Below are 22,348 nucleotides of genomic sequence, written 5' to 3'. Positions count from 1 at the left end.
AGTAGTAACAGTACAGGAGACGTCGCTGCCGGGGATACTGTCTAAGTAAACGGTGATGTCATCTTTTGTGGTGCTGCTTTCAGGAACTTCTGCAAACGTAGGACTTCAGAAACTCCCACACCGACTGGGAAACGTAATTCTAATTTGTTTGGAAAATACATAAAAAAATAATAGTTCACAAAATGCAAACCTACTCGGAACACAGCTTTCAGAGTAAGAGAATAACTTGTTAAGAGAAAACTAATGAAAGGTTGAGGTCAGGTTTGTGGTGGTTTGGGGTCTTGTTTTCGGAAGGATTTCTTGGTCATAAGTAAAAAAAAATTAACTAAGTCTGTTAGCGTCATTACTTAGTAAAAACAGTATTTAAGTTATTTAAGGTAGCAGTAGAAAAAAAAAAAATCTGCTTAAAGATCGGGATCGTCAAAGCGCACCTCTCACCCAGCATTTCCCGCAGCACCTAAACGCAGCAGCAGCAGCAGCGTTCGGCCACTCGGCTGCAACCAGGCTACCGGTGTGCGTCTGCTGCTGCACATCAAAGGCTGATGAGACGCACGGAGAAAACGCTGCCGTCCTCTACCAGCTGCTGCTCGGCTTACTTTACGTCCAGGCTGCCACAGCTGCTCGGATGCCGGTCGTTCGTATCTGCGGATGCTTCAAGAAGAAGAAGCAGGTGCGCCGCCGGGTTTTTCTCTGTAAGTAATTTGTCTCCAAGGGGGGTGCTGCACACTTCGAGAGCGGCGAACGCTGTTGTTTGTTGTCACTTCCGGGCGAGCAGCCAGTCCACCAGCAGCTCGCATCGCCGGTGGAGAAGAAGGAGGAGAAGGGAGAAGTTCAGCAGCATCGATGCTTCGCGCATTGAGGATGGAGGAGTTTGTCACGGAGGAAGAGGAGCCGTGGTACGACCAGCGGGACCTGGAGCAAGGTGGAGGCGGTCATTTCTCACGTGATGCGTTTGTGCTGATGGGGTTTAACAATCCCCCCCCATTGGCAACCGCTGGCCCCCGGGTGTTCATGCATTCAGAGTGGAGGTGGGAGGAGGCGGGGGGGGGGGGGGGGGGGGGGTGGTGGGGGGGTTGTGCTTTTGTCGGGGTTGTTTTTTTACTTTTTTTTTTTTTTTTTGTTTGTTTTTTTTTTTTTTTTTTTGTTTTTTTTTTTTCTTTCTTTTTTTTTTTTTTTTTTTTTTTTTTTTTGTTTTTTTTTTTTTTTTGTTTGGTGTTGTTGGGTTGTGGTTTCTGGGGTGGTTGCCCTCCCTACTCCCTTTTCCTGCACGAGTTGGCTTCCTGCGCTTCATCTCTGCTCTCTTCCTCTGACAATTACTCCGATCCTGCCAGTGGCGATTCCGAGAATAGTTCTGCTGTCAGACTGAATAAATGCTGCATGTTTTGTCTCTACATCTTCCTCTCTCCTAATGCTAGATCTCTCCCAGTAATCCATCAAACATTCTTGTTGTGGAGCTGGATGACATTATTTAGGGTGTATGCCTTCCTAACAAAGGTAAACATACAGTAAGTGGGCTGTTCTGAGAGGAATAATGCAGAAAATTCCCAGAACTTTATAGATTTGACCATTAAAAAAGGGCACAGCAGTAGCTTTGACTTTGTTGTTGCTCCTCCTAACCACTGCACGAGCAGCCCTGCCAGTAATGACTTAAGAGGATGCAGCTTCATTGAGAGTGTGTTTGAGGAGAGCTGCAGTGTGTCCTCCTGCAGCATCACCCCATCTCCTGATTACCTGCTGACCCAGAGAACTAAAGCAGCTTTATCGTCTCATCGCGGCAATGTAGATGGACAGGCAGGTGGATTTGATTCTGTATGTGTGCACCATCAGAATTTCATCTCAGCATTGAGACTAAAGTTATTACCCCACCCCCGCCCCCCCCACCGGCTGATCTGATTAGGGAGCCCCAGACGAGGCCTCCTTAGTGGGGATCAGAGATTTTGGGCTTTTGGGGTCAGATTGGAAGCATAATTACTGCCAAGTGCTCGCTGCTCCAGACAAACACACTGCGTGCACTTTAGAGCCGGGCATCATTTTGCCCCAGAAATGATGCTGTTACACAACTTCTGCACTGCCAGACCTGCAATGTGGTGACCCCCTTCAACTCCCCTATTAGGACCTGGCAAACATAGAAAATGTGTCTGGGCAGATGGTGTGACACGAGGATGTCATGTTAGTGCTGCATCTTCATCTGACGTGCAAGAGGGCCCTGTCACAGGGATGTATCAGGAATTGGACAGAGTTCAGTCCTTGTGCTGGGGATCATCAGTACATCATGAGCAGATACGACAGCCTTTTCTGCCTTTCTCAGCACAGCCTCCTTGCACCAACTTGAGAAATTATATAACGAAGGCTCGGCACGTGCCAGCCACAGGAACAGAAACGGCGCTGTGACTGTGAGTTGGACTTGGGAGGGGTGAAAGCTGGCTGTGTGCACTCTCCTCAAACGCTCTTCCTCAGCTCATTAGAGCTCTGCAGTTCAGGCTGGAGTTCCGTTATCAGCTCTGTGTTGTTGAAACAGGAAATTACAGCCTGTCCGTGCCTCCCTCAGCTGCACTGGAGGCAACAGAGATGTGCACAGCACACACCAATGAAGCTTGTTATTAGATAAGGCAGAGGGATACATGCGCATGTGTCAAATCATATCTACTCCTTTGAGTTTTACACCTACAATCATCCAAACAAGCGTGCATGTGTCTGTTCCTGTTATTTGCATCCTCTGTGTTGGGGTGATAAAACAATACATTCATGCCCAGTAATGGATGTCAATGGCTCTCTGTCTCTTCCCATCCCTAAACTCTCCTCCATGTTGTTATGGGCTCCAAGTATGCAGAGCCTGTGGGATTCTCCTCCTCCTTCTCCTCCTCCTCCTCCTCTTCAGTCCAGCTTGGTTTTTATCCACCAGAGGAGATGAATAATGTATGCTTCAGTCTGTGTCAGAAAATATCAGCAACTGTGAAGGTGTTGTCTGCGCTCAGGCTCCTGCTGTGCACATGATGCAGGCTTTTTTCAATGTGATCTGAGCTCAAGAGAATGAGGAGAAACGAATCTGCAAGAGAATTGTTGCAATCATAATCATTAAGTCATCCAAAAACAGGCCAGAAAAACCGGTTCAGCCATGAGCTGGCTGCAGTGAGCAAAGCACTTGTTCAGCACTGATACTGTGAGAGTGAACTTTTGCTTATGTCTGTCCTTCTCTTGTCCCTCATCAGACCTGCACTTGGCGGCAGAGCTCGGCAAGACTCTCCTGGAGCGCAACAAAGAGCTGGAGGACTCCCTGCAGCAGATGTACATCAACAATGAGGAGCAAGTGCAGGAGATTGAGGTGCGCTAGTCCCAGGCCCTGCTGTGCTGTCCGTACAGATTTTATACTCAGACCTTACATCAGTCTAATTAATGTAAAGTGTGGAGCATTTGGAAGAAATGGCAGAAAACACGCCAAGTGTGTGAGAACACAAAAACACGTGCGAAATGCGTCACCTCTTCACAGCTCAAAATCTGGACTCCTCGCTTAGGATAAAGTAAACAGCTGACGTGTGCTGGAAAAATAAATATCAGTTTCAGAGCGAATGAAAATTTATGCCATTTCATATATATATATATATATATATATATATATATTTTTTTTTTTTTTTTTTTTTTTTTTTTTAACTGGGTGAGGTCTGGAATTCAGAAATAAGCAAGGCATTGACTGGACTGTAGCATATGTTGCTCCAAAACCTGTGTATAACCTCACTGGACACTTGGTTAGGTACACCTTGCTAGTACCAGGTTGGACCCTCTTTTGCTTTCAGAGCTGCCTTAATTCATATCTTTGACAAGGTGCTGGAAACTTGGTCCATATTGACATGACAGCATCACACCATCACACCACCAGCCTGAAGCATTAACACAAGGCAGGGTGATCCATGCTTTCATGATGTTATGCTGACCTGGTTGCCATCTGAATGTTGCAGCAGAAAATTGAGTCTTATCAGACCAGGTAATGTTTTTCCAATCTACTATTGTCCAATCGTGGTGAGCCAGTCTGAACTGTAGCCTCAGTTTCCGGTTCTTTGCTGGCAGGAGTGGCACCTGGTGTGGTCTTCTGTTGCTGTAGCCCATCTGCTTAGATTAGCTTAGACGTGTTGTGCATTCAGAGATGCTCTTCTACCTTAGCTGTAATGAGGTACTGTTGCCTTCTTATCTGCTTCAAGCCCTCTGGCCATTCTCCTCTGACCTCCGGCATCAACATGTTTTTTTCACCCAGAGAACTGCTGCTCACTGGTTATTTTCTTTTCTTATTTTGGACCACTCTCTGTAAACTCTAGAGATGGCTGTGTGGGGAAAATCCCAGTAGAAAACAACCATGCCACATTCAGAGTCACTTAATTCACTTTCTTCCCCATTCTGATGCTCGGTTAGAACTCCGGCAGGTTATCTTGACCAAGTCAGTATATGTAAATGCATTGGGTTGCTGCCATGTGCTGATTAGATATTTCCATTAACAACTAGCCGAATAGGTGTACCTAACAAACTGGCCAGTGAGTCTTTCAGCATTAATGATGCCTTTGCTGATATGCAAGTTACCCTTGCTATTTGCATTAATGTGCCCCCATACCATCACGGATCTTGGCTTTGGAACTGTGAGCTGATAGCAAAGCTGGACAGTCCCTCTTATCTTTAGCCCAGAGGATGCTTTTCTCCATGAGTTCCAAAAATTTCACATTTTGATTAGTCACACCTCAGGACAGTTATTCACTTCACCTTAATCCATCTTATTGAACTCAGGACCATGAAGAGAGCTGTGGCTTCTGTTTCTTGTCTGTTTTTTTTTTTCCTTTGAGTTTTTGGGTTGTAACCTTCATATGAGGATGCAGTGACAGCTGTGTTTTTTGGAAGATCACAGCCATGTGATGGTGTTTTTCTCTTTAATTCCTTTTAATTACATTATTTGATGTACATTTTCCAGTGTCCCAGCTTTTTGGAAACATGGATGTAGATGCCTCTTACCTTACACCGTAGAATTATTTCTCACGTTTCTGGCTGGCAGTTGCCATGAAATGAACTCAATTTTTAACTGAAATCAAGCTGGATCTCATTTTGTGTGAACTGTTAGTTGCATAAATGTGTGTATTGTTATAACAGATTTGTCATTTGGTTTAGTTTGCATTCTTACTAATATTTCCCCCTCTGCTTCCAGTACCACTCTGTTCTCCAGATGAAAAACATTAAGTCGCTAATCCTCTCATTTTAATAGAAAATATGCATCTCTTGCAGTACCTCTCCAAGCAGCTGGAAATGTTGAGGGACATGAACGAGCAGCATGCAAAGGTGTACGAACAGCTGGATGTGACGGCCAGAGAGCTGGAAATCACCAATGAGAAGCTGGTGCTGGAGAGCAAGGCATCGCAGCAGAAAATAGACAGGTGACCCACAGCTGCTCTTAGCCCACACGATTAAACTGTCACATTTACTGTGTAAAAACAGTGAGCCTGATGTAACGATCGCTTCGCAGTCATTTGCAGAATAAGGCTCTTGCTGTGCTAACGGACCACTCCCTCTACCTGAGCTGCTACTTTTTAAATAATCAGATTTGAATAATCAGGCATTAAATTATGCTGTGTCACTGGGCGAAAGGCTAAAAATACTTTTCAGTGGTTCTAAATATTTGCATTCTTTGTTTTGTAAGACTGACTCATGCTGCAGAGGACTTATTATGACATAAAACAGAAAAAATGTTGAACTGTGTGTTTGTGTGTGTCTCTGTGTGTGCGCACAGACTAACTGGAACCATGGAGACCCTACAGAGTCAGGTAGACAGTCTCACAACTCGGGTTGAGGAGTTGCGAACTTTGGAGGAGCTGAGAGTCCGCAGGGAGAAGAAGGAACGTCGCAAGACCATCCACTCTTTCCCCTGCCTCAAGGAGCTATGCACTGCTCCAAGGTCACTAAGTGTCAGGAGTTTATTTGGATCACAGAGAGCAGCATGAGGCTCTGTAGTGAGGCAGCAGATCAGCGCCTTGTTGGCATTTTAGCTGTCTCTAGTATGGTGCTAATAGTAACTGATTCTTATGGTTTGTCTTATTGCAGCTAAACTTTATATGTATTTATAGTATGACTGTGCAGGGCATATTTAAATGAGATCTGCTACAAATCCAGCTCATTTAGTGTTATTTATTTATTTTTTTTGTAAGATATGAGGATGGATTCATGCTGGCCAATCCAGGTAGTGTGGACCTGGCTGAGAGACAGCCACTGGATGAGGAAAACGACCGTTTGAGAGACATCGTCTCGTCCCTACACTCAGTCATGGCCGCAGAGCGGTCCAAGCGGGAGAGTGCAGAGAGGGAGTGTGCTGCTGTGCTGCAGGAGTTTGAGCGCCTGGAACAGCGACTCTTAGGTGCTGAAGGCTGCCAGCTGCGGGTTCAGGAGCTGGAAGCTGAGCTCCAGGAGATGCAGCAACTCAGGAAGTCAAGGGTGTGTCTGATTGGAGACATGGAAGACGGCCTAGAGAATCTACTCAATAATGGCCCTGAGACAGACACTCCAGAGGAGGGCGCAGGGGAAGAGGAGGTAGGTGAGGGAGGTGCTGGAGAGGCTGGGGGAATGGGGCAGCAAGGAGGCCCGGTGAGAAAAAGCTGCAGCGACACAGCCCTGAACACCATCTCAGCTCGTGACGCGACAGGTAGGCGGCAGGGAAGTTACGCCCTCCATGCCAATGGTGTGCGCAAACGGGGCATGTCCATCCTGCGGGAGGTGGATGAGCAGTACCACGCTCTGCTGGAGAAGTACGAGGAGCTGCTGGGGAAGTGCAGGCGTCATGAGGAGAGCCTTTGCCATGCTGGGGTGCAGACCTCACGGCCAGTCTCCAGAGACCCCTCGATGAAGGAGTACAGCATGCCACGGCGGGCCCTTCAACATCCGGAGATGCTGTCGCCGCCCCTCCCACGCCTCCCCAAACTCCTTCCACCCCAGAAGCACTGGAGGGGATCAGCAGGCAGGTGGAGCAGGTGGACAAACGGTTGAGCCAAAACACCCCAGAGTACAAGGCCCTGTTCAAGGAGATCTTCTCCCGACTGCAGAAGACAAAGAGCGACATGAACACGAGGAAGAGCAGAAAGACTAACAAATGAGGTAACAGGCCCTGATACGACATGCACTAAAAACATCTTACTTTACCTCACTGTTTAAAAGGCTTCTTATTTAACCTTTGGCCACCCTTCAGTTTAAGGACTGCTGTATGCTGTTTCATATCAAACTGCCAAAGGGATGAAAAACTGCTCTGCTGTTGTGGATGAAATGCATTTCCTGACTGTAAATGACAACCTATCAGAACGGGGGGGTGGGGGTGGTATTGTGATGTATTTGTAACTGAGGTGTACCGATGCAGAAGTTACTATTTTGCATTTATGATAAACACTAAAGCCAAATAGGCCAACTTTCAGAGGCTTTAAAACTTACAGCATTTAAAGCATGCATTTGACTAATAACACTAAAGAAATGCAAAATCTGTCTTTAAAATTAGATTAAAAAAAAAAAAAAAAATCACAAGCTTTTGAATGGCTTAAAGGAGCATTTTGAACTCATTGGACGGCACACATCCTTCAAAACGGCTGCCCAAGTGTACCTCCTGAACAGGCGGCGATGCTTCTGCATCTTTTTCAGGGATTTATTTAATCATTTCCACACTGTGCTGCCACATTATCAGTAGTTCCTGTAAAAGGCCACTTTAATGTTTCCTGTTGATTAAAATAACAACTGCATCGACCACGTTCTCTTTTTTCTGCTTACAGCTCAGGGAGGAAGTTTGTTCTGAATAAAACACGACACACACACACACACACACACCCAGTCTGAACACTTTAATGTGAACACAGATCAGTAAACTGTAGGTAATACAAATAGCACACATCGAGTCTCACTCAACCCACAGAGGAAAAACATCAGTCCACGACACGTGAGAGCTGAACAAAGCCAGACAGACTTCACTCACAAACTTATGGAGTGTAAAAAAAGAAACACACTTTCATACAGCAGGAAGTGTTAACCATCAGTGTCTGGTTAAGGACTCGGGTGTCTATTCTGGTTCAGAAGTCAATTTATAGATGATGCCGAGTGCTGCCGCATCAGCAGATGCAGCACGTGGTTGGTTGGAAGAGTCTGGAGGCACAGTCAGCAGTGGTAATTGTTAACTTGAGTACAAGGTGAGCGGTTCAATAGGGAACTGAGGTAACGCACTGGATTTGATGTCCTCGGGAACATAAGAGGAGACTGGGTGATATAAAGCTATTAGTACAACCCCGGACTCTTAGATTTAGAGTTCATTTATTAGATTTTAAGAAACCTACAAAGTACTGAAATGAAGGTGTTGGTGAATAGAGCTGATAATGATTGACACCCTACATGCAACGGCTTCAACAAATCAATCACAAAACCTGAAATAAAGATATTAGAAGTCCTCAGTCCTGATTCCCTGCCAATGTAATACAAGATCTGTTAAAACAGGCTCATGATGGTCTGGCAAATATAGCATTTAATAATAAGAAGGCAAATGGCTCAACTAGGCTGTCTATTTCTTTTTGTTAAGGCCACATGGCTGCTAAGAAAAACAAAACAAAACAAAAAACTGCCAAAATACCCTGATCGAGAAAAACAGCCACAACTAAAGCAAGGGAATGCAAAGGGGCTTAGAGGTAACTGCTTTCCCTGTTCTCTCAGCAGTTTGCTGGATGCTGAACTATTTGGAAAAAAAGAGGTGGCCTGAATTCCAAATAATTTAACAAGACCCAAGTACAAATAATCAGCTCAAAGGCTTTAGGTGGGCCGTGTCCAGGAGTTGTGTCCAGCAATCACTGCTCAGTGACCATACAGCGACTGTATGCATACAGCACTTTAGCTTCCTGTACAAAGCTTTCCAAGGCAGATCACGGTAAATCGTACAAAACAGTCTGAAAAATAGGAAGGAAAGGAAGTGATAGAGGGGAATTTTTTTTTTTTTTTTCCTATTTAACAGATAATATTTTTTTTCTTTTTAAACAAACTGTAACCTAAACAAATCTGGAGTGAACATAACTTTTCCCCATTTTTACGATTTCATTCTTATAAAAAAAAAGGCTGGCCAGACAAAAATCAATCAGCATTGCTGTGGGAGGAATGATGAAGTGATTGGAATTAGAGAAAGATGAAACTGCAGGAGTGGAGTGGAGTGGGGGAGCTGATGGACGGAAAGAGCAAAAGACTAGAACGATTCAATATCCAGAGGGAGATGGAATGATAAAGGAAAAAGAAAAGAAAAGCAGAACAAAGCAGAGGAAGACGTTGATGGACCAGCAAGTGAGTGTGACGGGAGGAAAATCAGTCCTTCCAGTCTTTCTTGATAGCGATGCTCCATTCCCAGGAGAGATGGTCGTTTTTGTCGTCGTCGGTGAACTTGGACTTAATGTTGTAGGTGCCGCGGGCCAACATCCCTTTTGGAGCTTCCTCCATCGTGGTGAGGAACTCGTAATCCTCGTTTGGTCTGGGGCCGTAGCTGCCAACCATGTAATCGGACTTGTCAACTGCACAGGAAAAGAAAAGGGGACGCAGGGAACTTATGACTCACAGGTATCTGCTATGTGTAACCCTCACCAAATTCAAGTCACTGAACTGAACCTCTCTACCAAGTCTGTTACATTTTGGAGCCTTTTTTTGTGTTTTGACAAACGTAATTATCTGACAGCTGTATTATTCCTCCTGTGTCCCAGTTGTGGTAAGTGAAACTCACAACTAGCCAGGCTCTGATTGTGCTGCACTTGAGATCTTAGGAAAGTCAAAATAACCTGTAGAACAACAACTTGTCTTATACTTTAAAAATCTGATCAAACTTGTTAGTTTTTCCTTTGTACAGATTCTGGCAGGTGGATCATTCTGCTTGGCTTGCTGTAGGTTATTTACAGCACAGCAAAAAAAAGCAAAGAGGAGGTACTCTTATAACAGCATTTCTATGTCACAATCCAGCTCTGGAATTGCACAGTGAGATTTGAGCAGCCTTACCTTTAACTCCTTTCCTGAATATTTGCTGCATGTACTTCAGGCCTGACACAATCTCTTTGTTGACCTGCAAAAGGCAACAAGAGTTATATTCTTCAGAAAGGCCTCTGATGACGAGAGAGTGCTTTGCAACTGCAGTTACATCTCCAACAGCAACAAGCGCGGGATGTAAACAGAGCGCAGTGGTGAGTGTGACAAACACCAGATGCGCTCACCTTGAAGCAGATCTTTATTCTGTACTCAACTCCCTCCTTCAACGGAAACGGGTTCTTCTTGAAGTTCTCCAGGTCCCCTGGCAGAGAAAAGCAGCACAGTAGAGACAGAAGAGTCAAATCAGTGTCAAATTTGGAACAATGACTTCTTTCCAGTTTTATAAAATCACACTGCAGGCTCATAAAAAAATAGTTCTTATGAATTTAAATTTTCAGCACCCTGTTGTAAGAATACTGACCACCAGGGGGAACAATGTCACAAGCCTGTGTTTTGTTAGAGGGGGGCGAGAGTGTCAGGAAATGGCTCGTTAACCTGACTACACAGGAATCAAGTTAACACTAATTAGAGGCCTAATGACCCAGCAGGCCTGCACACACACACACACACACACACGGTTGGGACCACTGGTCTCAATTAATGCAACTATGAGACGTGTATGACAGCTTCACTTCTGCTCACTTCTTTTAGATACCAAGTGGACATCATTAGTTTTCAAACTAAAATCTACACAGACACATCTGCTCTACTTACCAGTCAGATCAAGGACCAGATTGTTTGGAGCCGTCTCGCATACCAGAACCATTTTTGTCACCTGGACGTTGGGGACAGTGGGATCTAAGACGAGAGAAAGAGGTCATAGCATTAGAAACACTCATTGTCACAGTATAGCACCAGAGAGAGGAGAAACTGGCTTGCCTATCTCATCAATTGAATAAAATAACACAAAACGTTCGAAGGAAGTGTTACAAACAGTTGTACACCAATCTCTGAGAAACACGTGGATTACACTGGGTATTAATCAAAGCGGCTGATAGAGATCCAGATTTTTCCCAGCTCTGAGAATCCCCGTGGTATTTCTACTTCTGTGTTTAACTATTTAAAACTGAACGCTTACATTGTATTTAATTTCAGTGAAAGTGGTCTGAAAATTAAATAACCGTATCTCGCTAAACACAAAGTGTGATTACCCTGCGAGTTATAAAAGACATAACCTCCATCTTTCATGCTTCCAAACCACCTGTAATCCGGAAAAGAGCTGCTTTACTTTCCACACAACAATCTGCTCTACTTTCACTAATACTGTGCTAGAATTAGTCAGTTAAAGCTTTTGAACTAACAAAGATTTCAGATTATCAGTACCAATATACTGTATGACATTATATATGTATTTTTTTTTAATATCAATGAACTACTTTAATAATAAAAAATTATGAAAATGGCATAGAAAAGACTGAGTTGACATGGGGCATATTAAACTAAGGTATGTCCTGTAATTAGCATCATAAGTGTCTAACTTGTAATCATCAGTGTGTACCACACTGAACACAGACCAGAAGTTTAAGGTCCACAGGACTGTAGCCAGCCTTCCTGGACGTGGTCGCAAGAGGAAAATTGATGACAAACTGAAGAGACGGATGATACGAAACCAAAGAGCCCAGAGCAACTTCCAAAGAGATTAGAGGTGAACTCCAAGGTCAGGTTCATCAGTGTCAGATAGTGATTGAGGAAGCAAATGCATATAGAGAAGCCACAAAGCTTCCGGGAGAATGTCCTTTGGACAGATGACACAAAACTGGAGCTTTTTGGCAAATCGCATCAGCTCCATGTTCACAGACGCAAACGTGAAGCACACAAAGAAACATGGAGGAGGGTCTGTTATGTTCTGGGGCTATTTTGCTGCATCTGGCACAGGATGTCCTGAATCTGTGCAGGGTACAATAAAATCTCAAGACTATCAAGAGATTCTGGAGCAAAATGTGCTGCCCAGTGTCAGAAAGCTTTGTCTCCGTCCACAGGTCATGGGACTTCCAACAGCATAATGAAGCAAAACACAGCTAAAAACAGCCAGGAATGGCTAGGAAACAAAACACTGGACTATTCTGTAGTGGCCTTCTATGAGCCCTGATCTAAATCCTATTGAACATCTGTGGAAGGAGCTGAAACATGCTGTCTGGACAAGCATGCTTCAAACCTGAGACAGCTGGAGCAGTTTGCTCATAAGGAGAGTGCCAAAATACCTGTTGACAGGTGCAGAAGTCTCACTGAAAGTTACAGAAATCATCTGATTGCAGTCATTGCCTCAAAATATTAAGTTACGTGCACCATCATTTTGTCCAGGCCAGTTTTTTAGTTTGTTTTTTAAAATAATTCTGCAAATATTTTTATTTATTCTTACTTTTGTCCGTTTCTAGTTTTTTCCAAGTATCACTGACCTAACCCGCAAAAAAAAAAAAAAAAAAAAAAAAAAAAAAAAAATCACAGTAATTGTTCCTGAAATCATCGTGCATTTAAGATTATCGACATAGTTACCCACCATCAATCACAGCAGCAGCAGCGCCTCCCAGCAGTGCCTCTTTGTACTTCCGCAGACTCTCGTCATCTTGGTCCAGCTCCTGGATCTCCTTCAAGCTCTTCTGGGCAGGTGGTTTGTAGTTGACTGAGGAGTCAGTCTCTGCGTTGGCTGCTGCAATTGCTGCCAGCTCCTCTGGTGTGGGCTCGTGCTCTGCCATGTTGTGCTAATCACAGCAGGGAAAGTGACAGGAGAGAAGAAAGGTTAGATGACAGGAAAATAAACCAATAAACACTGAAAAACAGAGGTTCATACCACAGGCTACTTCTCCTTTTTACTCTTGCTGTGAAGCAAAGCAGCGCCTGGTTGTTAAGAAATCCAGCTGTTTTCTGGATTCATTATCCAGAGGGACAACAAACCTTGACCTGGGGCGCAGCAGGCTAAAGCTGCAGGTCATGAGGGAAGAAACAGTCTGTTCTAATGCTTTAATACTCCAAATGCTAAACAATGAAGCAATAGCACGTGGCCTGCAAAAACTTTCACTTCACAGCAACTTCTCTGTCAAGAGAAGGGGAACAATCCACAGACCCTGTCATGCACAGTTTCTTCTTCACGCACAGGTGAACAGCTGGCAGGCTTAGCTGACAGCTATGGTGAAATAAACTGTTTAAAGGCAGGCCAGTTTGGTGCATTGGTGGAAAATTTCACATTACTTTTGGCAAGAGGCAAACTACTTTCATAGCTCCATTGTTCTTTTTACACCTCAATGTAAGCTTGCGCAAGTGCACACCCAGGCAGACACGAGCCAGGACACGTGACACTCGAACCCTCGCAGTCTGCTTGGCTGTGGAGCCAGTTTCCCTGAGGCCACAGCGATGACATACAGCAGAGGCTGTTGGTCTAAAGCTGATGGTTATCAGAGCGCCGAGCTTTCTAGTCTCTCCGGCTCAACAGCAAGAGAGAAACAGCAGTGCTCGCGTGACTATTTACACCCAGCTGCGCTGTCACAGCTACTGCTACAACAGTGATCCTGAGCAGGCAACAGCACAACCACATAAGGAGACCTTCGAACACAGACCGGCTTGAGTTACGCAATTTATAACATCTGGTGCACAAATGCAGAGCTGATCGGCACACGCAGCTGGAAGATGGCACTTCATAACACTTGTGTGAGGTCTGTTCTGCAAGCAGAACAACATGAGAACAGAACCTGCAGTCCTTAATGAACTGACAGCACTTTTCTGGTCTCAACCACAGAAAACTCTTGTATACTGCAAACTACATTCACAACCAGAGTGCTTTACTCTGTGGACTTTAAACAGTTCATGTATCATTAAAAACATGAGAGGTCAGAGGTAATTTGAAGGTTCAACTCCAACGACCAGCAACAAAAACACAGCTTTGATGCAATGTGCCCTTCGAGGCGAATATCAAAGCAACTCTTAATTTCTTACCAAATTAGAAGAAGTGTCACTACTTACTGTCAAACGAACAGGCAGCACAGCATCTTTCTGGTCAGCCACATGAATGTATTTATTAATCTGAACGTGTTGCTTTTTCCTGTCATGGGCAGAACATTCCTCTTAGGCAGCGAGCAGCTACATCCTCAAATAGCTCAGCCTGTATATTTGCATGTTGAAAGAACTTCCTGTACTGCACTGAATTTAACCATGCACAGACCTACAGGCCCACACAGCAGAAGAGCACGTATCACTGTAAGGAAACAAACATTTAAAAAAAAAAAAAAAAGTGCAGTATGTGCAGAACTGCTCAAGTAAAAAGAGGAAGGTTAGAGCACAAACTGCTTCTTCTTTAAACTCTTAATTACACATGCTACAAATACACAGGCACTGACTCACATTTAACTGTTGCAAATCAGGTTAACCTGGGAGGAATTGGCACAGGCAAGCTAAGAAATGTGGATAAAGCAAACACACAAAGAAACCCAGCAGACAAACAACCATAAGTGATGACAGCTTAAAAGGCCAGTTTCACCTGCTCAGCACAGGTGGTTACTCTCAGTAACAGAATACACACCTCACACAGCCTCACCAACCACAGCAAACCACACTCAGCAAATGGACAGCACAAAAAAAAAAAAAAAAAAAATTGGTTTGTTGCTCCGTCTCCCTGCCTAACCCTATTCTCTGCTCTATTGTGCTGCCATTTACAGTTGCAAATTTGCCAAACAGGAACTGAGAATGCAGCACAGTTCCCGCGACGCCCTCTCCCCAAAATTGGGCCTCTGTGCTCCCATAAAAGCACAAATTCCTTTTATCCCAGTAGCTTGCTGTTTTGACCTGTCAGCTGTGTGTTTCCTGGTCAAAAATAAGAGGGGGAGAGGAAAGTCAGACCAGATATCACAGTGATGTGTCATATCACTCTTCAAGGCACAGGTTGTTTTTCTCACTTCCTTTTCTCAGCTCTCAATGTATTCTTTGTGAGTTTTGTGCAGTAAGCAGCACTGTGACTGCAGCATACCATAGAGACACTAAGCAGGAAGTGCTCAGTCACAGAAGACCCGGTATGTTTCTCTACTGGAAGCTATTCTGAAACTTTTTTTCAACTCAAAAACTTGTATTTCCCAAATCTCAACTGAGTATATAAATGCATTTTTGGTGGTGGTGGGGTGTGTTATGATTAGATCAACACTTAAGCTCTGGGATGAAATGATGACTGAATCTAGCTGAAGAAGAATGAGTAGTTTAACCAACTACTGCAGCCTGACCAGGTTTTGAGATTTTTCTCCAAATCTCTGAGAGCCCTTGACAGCTCTTTAACATGCCATTATTATTTTTTTTCCATGTACTCTATATAAAATATGGACATTGCTAGCATGATGTTACCCACTGGTTACTGAAGCCAACGTGAAACCTCAAACTGAGCTTCTTCCTTGCTAGCATTTTGGCGCTCTGAAGCCGGATGTGATGAGTGAGCATGCTCGAACTTTTAAGAAATCACAAGGTTGTCACACCCTGCTTTATTTTCCATTTTGACTCCATTGGGGGGGGGCTCATCATTTAAAAAAAAATGAATCTCATATTACCTGAAACTAGCAAGTGAGGCCATAAAATCCTCACGGCATTGTTCATGGAGGTCGTAAACCACATGAAAAGTAGGTTTCTTTTATGAAATCAGATTTGCCCTCTGCTGGCCAAAAGAAAGAACTTCTAAGACATTTCCTGCTGGATTCTCTTTTCCCACCTGGAAGTTGTCCATCTTTTATATACAGTGTGTGACTAGTCACCAGCTGTGATTGTTTTAAGCAAATGCCTGGATGGCTGAATGTGTTTAGACAAGGGTTTCACAGAAAAAACATGTTTATGGTTCACAAAGGAATAGTTTCCACATTGTCTCTAATGATACTAAGCCTTGTATGACTAGGCAGGCAGCCATTTCTGAACAGCATCTGATGAAGCAATCCCAGTGCAGCAAGTGAAATTTCCTTGAGGTCTTCCGCTGTCAACACCACCACATTTACCAACATAAACGCTAAAAAAAAAAAAAAAGATGTTTCTAAGTGTCACAGTCAACCACATCCCCACAAGCTATTATTTTAATCAAGTGTGAAACTGTTGATTCAGCAAATTAAGAAGGACCACGGGCTCCATAAAATAGATTAGTTTTAACACTGGCATCACCACCCTCATAATGACACCCTTTCTTCTGGCTCAAACCATGTGGCTTGCAGCTAAGTGGCTACATACTGAGCTGACAGGAAAAGGCTCCGTCATTGTTCTGCCTGCTGGGAATCAGCACTGAGGTCATGAGATCACATAAACCCAAACTGGATGTGCTGTTCCACTTTCCCTTTTCAGTGTCCTAACCTTCACCTGCACTGCTTTCTCCTGCAGGTGGATAATCTCTCCGCTCGGCTGGACTAAGCAGCACAAATTTACAAGCATCCCGGGCTTGGCAGGAGCCGAAGCTTGAGATTAGGCCTGCTCCTTAGCAACACTGAGCAATAAGGTTTTTCAAAGGTGGGATTATGGATCACAAGGCGTTCAGGGCCAAGAGAGGGAAAGCGTCTGAGTGGAAGCGCCACTGATGACACATCAAGAGGCTTCTCTTTAAATGTGTCATTAGTGACTGTGGATGTTTTTGAGGTTAAGCAGGCACCAGGGAATCCCTGTGGGATGACACAGGCTCTTCAGATGTACTAATGTTTTTATGTGTGGCCCCAAGATTATTAAAGAACTTGATGTTTTAGCAATAAAACAATCAAAATTAAACCAACTTGTGTTATTGTGTTTGTCTTCACCTTTCAGGTTGGATTACCCATAACGTTAGTCACTTGTGAAAAAAAATACAAAGTCATTCCTTCACGTTCACTGAAGGACAGAAACACTGGAAATCAATTTATTTATTTATTTATTTTTTTTTAAATCAATCAAATAAAAACAGCCTAAGTTACAGTCAGCTTTTTATTCTCTACTAGAATAATTAGTATTGGTTGGACATCATATTGATATTAGTAGTGATTTACTCTGAATTTTTCTGGTTTACTTTCAGAAAGCACCATGAATGGTCTTAAATTTCACTACACATTAAAATGAATGAAAAGGTTACTAGTTAAAATGGTTAGGGAGTTTAATCTACTAAAATTTAACCTGAATTTGAAAATCACAGAAACTCATGGTTCATAAACTGTTTACCTAAATTGTTGTCAGTGGGTACTTTGATGGTGACGGCATTGGTGTTAACTCAGCTGGAGTTTGTGCAGTCACATAATCGGGTTGGTGCTTTCACCACCTAACCACTCATAAATATGGGTTTAGAGCCACAGATTTCTCATGACAAACTTTTTGCTTAGATTTTTGAGCACATATGAGGAATTTATAATCCCAGGTCAAAGCAACACAGCTACTGCAACCAAAGCGAGCATGCAAAGATGGCAAAAATGTGTTAGTAACAACCTTTCACTGTCACTTCCCCATCAAATAAAGCTATGTAGATGTGACTATAATGACAGTCATGTATTCTATTCAATTAAAAGGCTGTGTAGGTGCATTATTATGACATACAAGACAAATTTAGCCTCATTCTTTCACAGGAGCAAGCAGTTCAAAGGTAAACTTACTTTAAAAACAAAGTTCAACAAGTTGTCTACAAGCCTTTGGAGCTCTCTTTTCAAAGGACTATGTGACTATGCAAAGTCTATAGAAAAATAAAATTGCTTATAAATTGTTTGCAGCGAGCAGGAACAGAAATGAGGACATCAAGTTCCTTCTGTTGACAATCTAACATTATTGCTATTCAATAAAAGCCAAAGGGCTTAAACACCCTGATTTTTAGAGTCACTATGTGCACTCCAAGTCATTAAGATTTATCATCTCATATATAACCTGCTTGGTGGAGTCTGGAGATGCAGCATAAATGATGGTGACAACAATGGGCTAATGTGGAGGTTACCCCTGAAGTTACCTGGATAAGCCACTTACCATGCTCCACAGTACAGCCCTCTGGCCGTGGAAGATTTGATGAAATCTTATGAGTTTTGTTTGGAGCCACAGCTAATGCAATAGATGCTGCTGTTCAGGTTCTTCACTACAGCCAAAGGGCAGCAGCGCAGCAGGAAAACAACAAATGGCACATCAAAGAGTGAAGCAGAGACAACACCGACCTGCTAACCGGAAAACCCTGAACGAGGGCCCGTTCAGCAACTCAAAAGTATGCTGCTTTCATCTGCACACAGATGCAGGCATCTTAGGAATATTTTTATTAGCGAGACTTTCCAGCAATAATGCACATGTGGCAGCAGGCATGGAAAAAAGGTAAACTCATATGAGTTTTGCTCTTTAGTGAAGGCTGCTTCACTTATTAATCAAAAAGTGGAAGCATTACCACTGATAATTTGTAGCCTGAATTACTGTTTTATGACACAAAGCACAGATTTACCTCAGAGACAACAACAGGACATGAACACTGCTTCACTAAACCTCTGTGAGGTGACATTTAGCTCCTGGCTATAACTCTCTGCTATAAGGTGATGCTTTGATCCTGTCTGCTCTCTGTTCTCGCTCATGCAGCTCTCACTGTGCCTGAGACCTTTGGAGCCCCCCAACACACACACACACTTACTTGTAATTTGCTTAAGTGAGTACTTCTCTGGTTTAGGTGTGCCACCAAAGTCCTAATCATTGACTCAAATCTACACAGTGTGATGTGATTCTAAACCAGCTACCCTGCAACTGTAATACAAAGGGTGCTGTTGTAAGACCACATCCTGCATCCAGTGTCTTTGTAGTTAAAACACTTTTCATGCATACAGACGAAAAATATATAACACATATCAGACAATCTAACTATTATATAATTTCACCATTATCTTGATATAATTTATTTCTTTCCTCTGTAAAAAAAAAAAAAAAATGGTGCAAACAGCACGCCAGCAGCAAACAGCAGGACTGCAACTGCAAGAATTAAGAACTGCACCACACGTAACACAAGCCCACCTGCATACTGTGCATGCAAGTAATGCCGAACCCCCATGTTTGATGAAACCGATTAGGCAGCAGCACATGCTTTTCAATACAAGCAAGGATGCCTTGCATGACAGGCTGCGACAGGGCCATTTTGTCTGTCAAGAAATTACTGCAAGCTTCCTTTTTCAGGCGCGCTTGATGATTCATATCCTTCAAAGCGCTAAAACCACAGATCTGCACAACTCATCTTCTTACTGCTAACCTGCGGGCCTAACTTAAGCTTTAAAAAAAAAAAAAAAAAAAAACGTGAAGAGATATAAATGCTAAAAAGAATCCCTCTGTGTGAAGCCTCTGGGGGAAAAAAAAAAAAAAAATCATGCTATGTCCAACCAAGTTGTAGAGGGAGTGCTAACATACCAAAGCTTTGAGGAAGTGTTGCAGGGCTGATGCAATGAGGGGAACCAGATATAGACAAGTGGGTAACATAAAACAGAAATGCAATGAGATGTAGGGGGAAACTTAAACATATGAGCAGCAAAAATGAGCAGCACAGAGTAAGGAGCGGCTGTGAAAGAGAGAAACAAAACGTGCCTGAATCTGGATCCCCAAGAAGGCCCAGGGTAAATAGGAAGCTTTAAAATTAGCTGGTGAGAAATCCCTGCGTACAGTGGCAGGAAACTGCGAGTGAATGGGAGAGCCAAGGTGCCTGTCACGGTGAAAGGTCAGGGCTTACTCCCCTGTTCCTCGGGCGTTTCAGTACATGCCCAGATCCACTCAGCCTCCACCGGCAACAGTCTGGAGGGAGGGAGCGGACTACTTGATGCAGGATTGCAGCTCTGAAACGGTTGTCTTCGAGAGGAGCCTCGATTTGGATGGTATGAGCAACCAAAAGAATTTAACAAAGACACTTCAGGGGCTGCAAAACTTAAGATTTGAATTTAAAGTTCTGGATGCTGAAAAAAAGCCAGCCCTTCCTCTCGCAGTGTGGGAGGCTAATACTAACGCACTGCATCAATTCCTGTGAGACTGAGCTAGAACGGGAGAGGCCACTATCGCCATTCGTCAAAGCTGGCTTAGAAAGTCCACAAGAAGTGTTGGTTAAAATCTCTTATAATATGAACTGACAGGGGAAAACGCATCAGCTACTTGTCATATCAGCTCAAAACTATGTCCTAAAAGTGGAGTGGGAGTCAGTTTTTTTTTTTAAGTTCAGTCTTGTGGTTTTGACCCTTGCACTCCTCACTGTGAGCTGCTGGAACATGTTCGAAGCTTATATCAGTGTCAGGAAAACACAACAAAAATGTTAAGTACCCACCCGATTTTTTTTTAACGTCTCTAGGCCTCTCTCGCCTCAACACCAGAGGAAATAAACTGCTGCAAGGCACATCCGCCCGCCACTGGAAGCTCGCACAGTTTAAATATCAGGTGAAGTAAATGAAATATTCGTGGCAGAAGTTTATTAAACAGAAAGTTCTCGGCCTTCTATGAGGAAACACACAGGAAGGAAAGGGGGGGCTTCAGGGTTTGGGTGATCACTGTGACAAATCACTTGCCAGCCATTCAGCCAAAGCGCACACAGCTTAACTATCACACCAAAAGTGCGCAAAAGGTGACAAGTCATCGATTTCGGCGCATTTGATCGACGTGCACCCATTTATTGTCTGCAAATAAACGCCTAAATAGTGGCTGCTTCAAAGTGTAAGCTAATTCAAATTTTAAAAGAGACAGAGGAGTTCCAGGAAGTGGTTGAAAATGTTCCTCATATAAAGCACATTATCATGGAGTATTAAAACCGACTAAACGACTCCTTTGAATAAAACCCCGGGTCCACTAGTGAACGATTTCACTTGTGTGTGCTTTTAATTGCAACGAGTGACATTATTATTCGTTACTTAACAGTCCAACCCTGTCAGCTCGGATCGACCTCAACACCCGGAAATTCACAAGTAACCGACTGCTTCGGACAACTTTACAATAACTTCGCCGTAATTTTAAGGAAACAGCATTAGTGCAACAACGGGACAATAATTTATGATTGAAAAAGTAGTTCCCCAACCCAATTGCTACTCTTCGGTAAACAAATGACCGCTTTCATGAATTCACGTTGAAGCAGTCATTTGGTCGTTCCTTTTTTCTTAGCAAGCGCTGAAAATCGATTGAAATTCGCCGTAGCAGCTTACGAGTGTATTGTGACATCTATTTAACAGGTTTAAGCAAGTTATACTAAGAATTAAGTGAGCGTTTTATCAACTCTTACCGTTATACTTGCTGTTGGCTGAGACAGTCTCCTGTGAATGGGAGTGCAGTGAAGCGGCGGAGGAAAATCTGAGCACATGCCGCTGACGGGCACAACGTCCGGCCTTCCCCCTTCAAAATAAAAGCCTATTTAAAATATATTTTAGGATTATTCTACGTATCTCTCCATACACAGTTATGACACTATAAATTTAAAATTCTCCACAACAAATTATTTTTGAAGTTCAGCTATGAATTTGAAGTGGTGCTTTAAAGCACTAGTAATATTAAGTACAATTCTGAAATGTATTTTAATTACTTGAGTAGGGTGATTCTATTTTTAGTTCCTTTATCATATATTTATTGCTACCGGTTGCTTTTATACTTTCAGATTTGACCATCTTATGAATTAGATGCAATACTATAAAATAACAGTAGCTAAAATGGTCTCTGGAGCTTGAAAAAAGGTGACTGGACTTCTTCAGGTCGCCTTTTTCCAGCTCCAGACTACCATGACCTCGATGACTGACGTCCTATACAGACAATAGTTAAAATGAGCTTCGAAACCTAACTGTAAAACTACAATCATCCACCAATAGCCCACAAGCTATTTATGTAACACTCTTATTTGTACAATGGGTAGATTACGTTTTCTGAATGCAGTCTGATTATTTGTTATATTGCGGTATTAGTGCATTACAGGTTTTGTTATACAATTCTGAAACCTCTCAGTTATCATATTGTCGATTGTTTCTGTAAATAGTTATATAACAATGAAAAACAGAATAAGAATATATATAAAAGTTGTGCAGACACTTTCCACACGCAGAGAAAAACCATGAAAACCTAACCGGAAACTCTACTCGTGAACATTTCACACTTTTTGCCCCTCTTCGCTTCCGGGAAATATGCTAAGACACGCGTGGGCATGCAGAGACGGTTGCCTTTTGAGGCTGACTTTAAACTTTGTTCACTTCGCGCCCACTTCATTTCTAAGTCACTTGATCACATCTATATTCCTTACACCAAGTTAGGATATAATGCGCGCCGGTGTGCATGGTGAGCAGAGCAGATTTTTTTTTTAAACTTATCCATGGTTGAGCAGGGTGACATCTAGTGGCTGCACAACGTCATTATAAAGTCTCCCATTTCTTGCGCTTTATTGTGTGGCCGACAC

General features: G+C 43.2%; 2 protein-coding genes across 3 annotated transcripts; one reads left to right on the top strand and one right to left on the bottom strand.

The window, feature by feature from the left end:
• The first annotated feature begins 843 nt into the window (after nt 1–843).
• Nucleotides 844–7,829, top strand: cdr2l (cerebellar degeneration-related protein 2-like). The gene is given in 6 exon segments (XM_030736191.1): nt 844–922; nt 3,210–3,322; nt 5,257–5,405; nt 5,759–5,923; nt 6,174–6,877; nt 6,880–7,829. Coding segments are annotated over 6 exon segments (1,443 nt in total). The 3' UTR covers nt 7,113–7,829.
• Nucleotides 7,827–21,290, bottom strand: arhgdia (Rho GDP dissociation inhibitor (GDI) alpha). 2 transcript variants are annotated; one of them, XM_030736193.1, is made up of 6 exons: nt 21,194–21,290; nt 12,536–12,737; nt 10,753–10,836; nt 10,224–10,300; nt 10,012–10,075; nt 7,827–9,536 (listed from the first exon to the last, which is right to left on the bottom strand). In XM_030736193.1, the coding sequence occupies exons 1-6, from the start codon at nt 21,269–21,271 to the stop codon at nt 9,334–9,336; spliced, it is 708 nt and encodes a 235-aa protein (XP_030592053.1). In that variant the 5' UTR covers nt 21,272–21,290; the 3' UTR covers nt 7,827–9,333. The 2 variants fall into 2 exon arrangements, with proteins under 2 accessions (XP_030592053.1, XP_030592054.1); XM_030736194.1 differs by lacking the exon at nt 21,194–21,290 and adding an exon at nt 13,993–14,102.
• Between the last annotated feature and the right edge of the window lie 1,058 nt (nt 21,291–22,348).

The sequence above is a fragment of the Archocentrus centrarchus genome, chromosome 8 (genome assembly GCF_007364275.1).
Source record: "Archocentrus centrarchus isolate MPI-CPG fArcCen1 chromosome 8, fArcCen1, whole genome shotgun sequence".
NCBI classification, from domain to species: Eukaryota; Metazoa; Chordata; class Actinopteri; order Cichliformes; family Cichlidae; genus Archocentrus; species Archocentrus centrarchus.
This window is presented reverse-complemented; position numbering and strand designations above follow the sequence as displayed.

Bases quoted from the DNA above. Each gene is read 5' to 3' on its own strand.
- arhgdia (XM_030736193.1), bottom strand. From the start codon at position 21,271: ATGTGCTCAGATTTTCCTCCGCCGCTTCACTGCACTCCCATTCACAGG. The intron at 12,738-21,193 runs GTAAGAGTTGAT...TGCTGTGATTAG, and splicing joins AGCCAACAGCAAGTATAACG to CACAACATGGCAGAGCACGA. The intron at 9,537-10,011 runs GTAAGGCTGCTC...TTTCCTGTGCAG, and splicing joins ATTCAGGAAAGGAGTTAAAG to TTGACAAGTCCGATTACATG.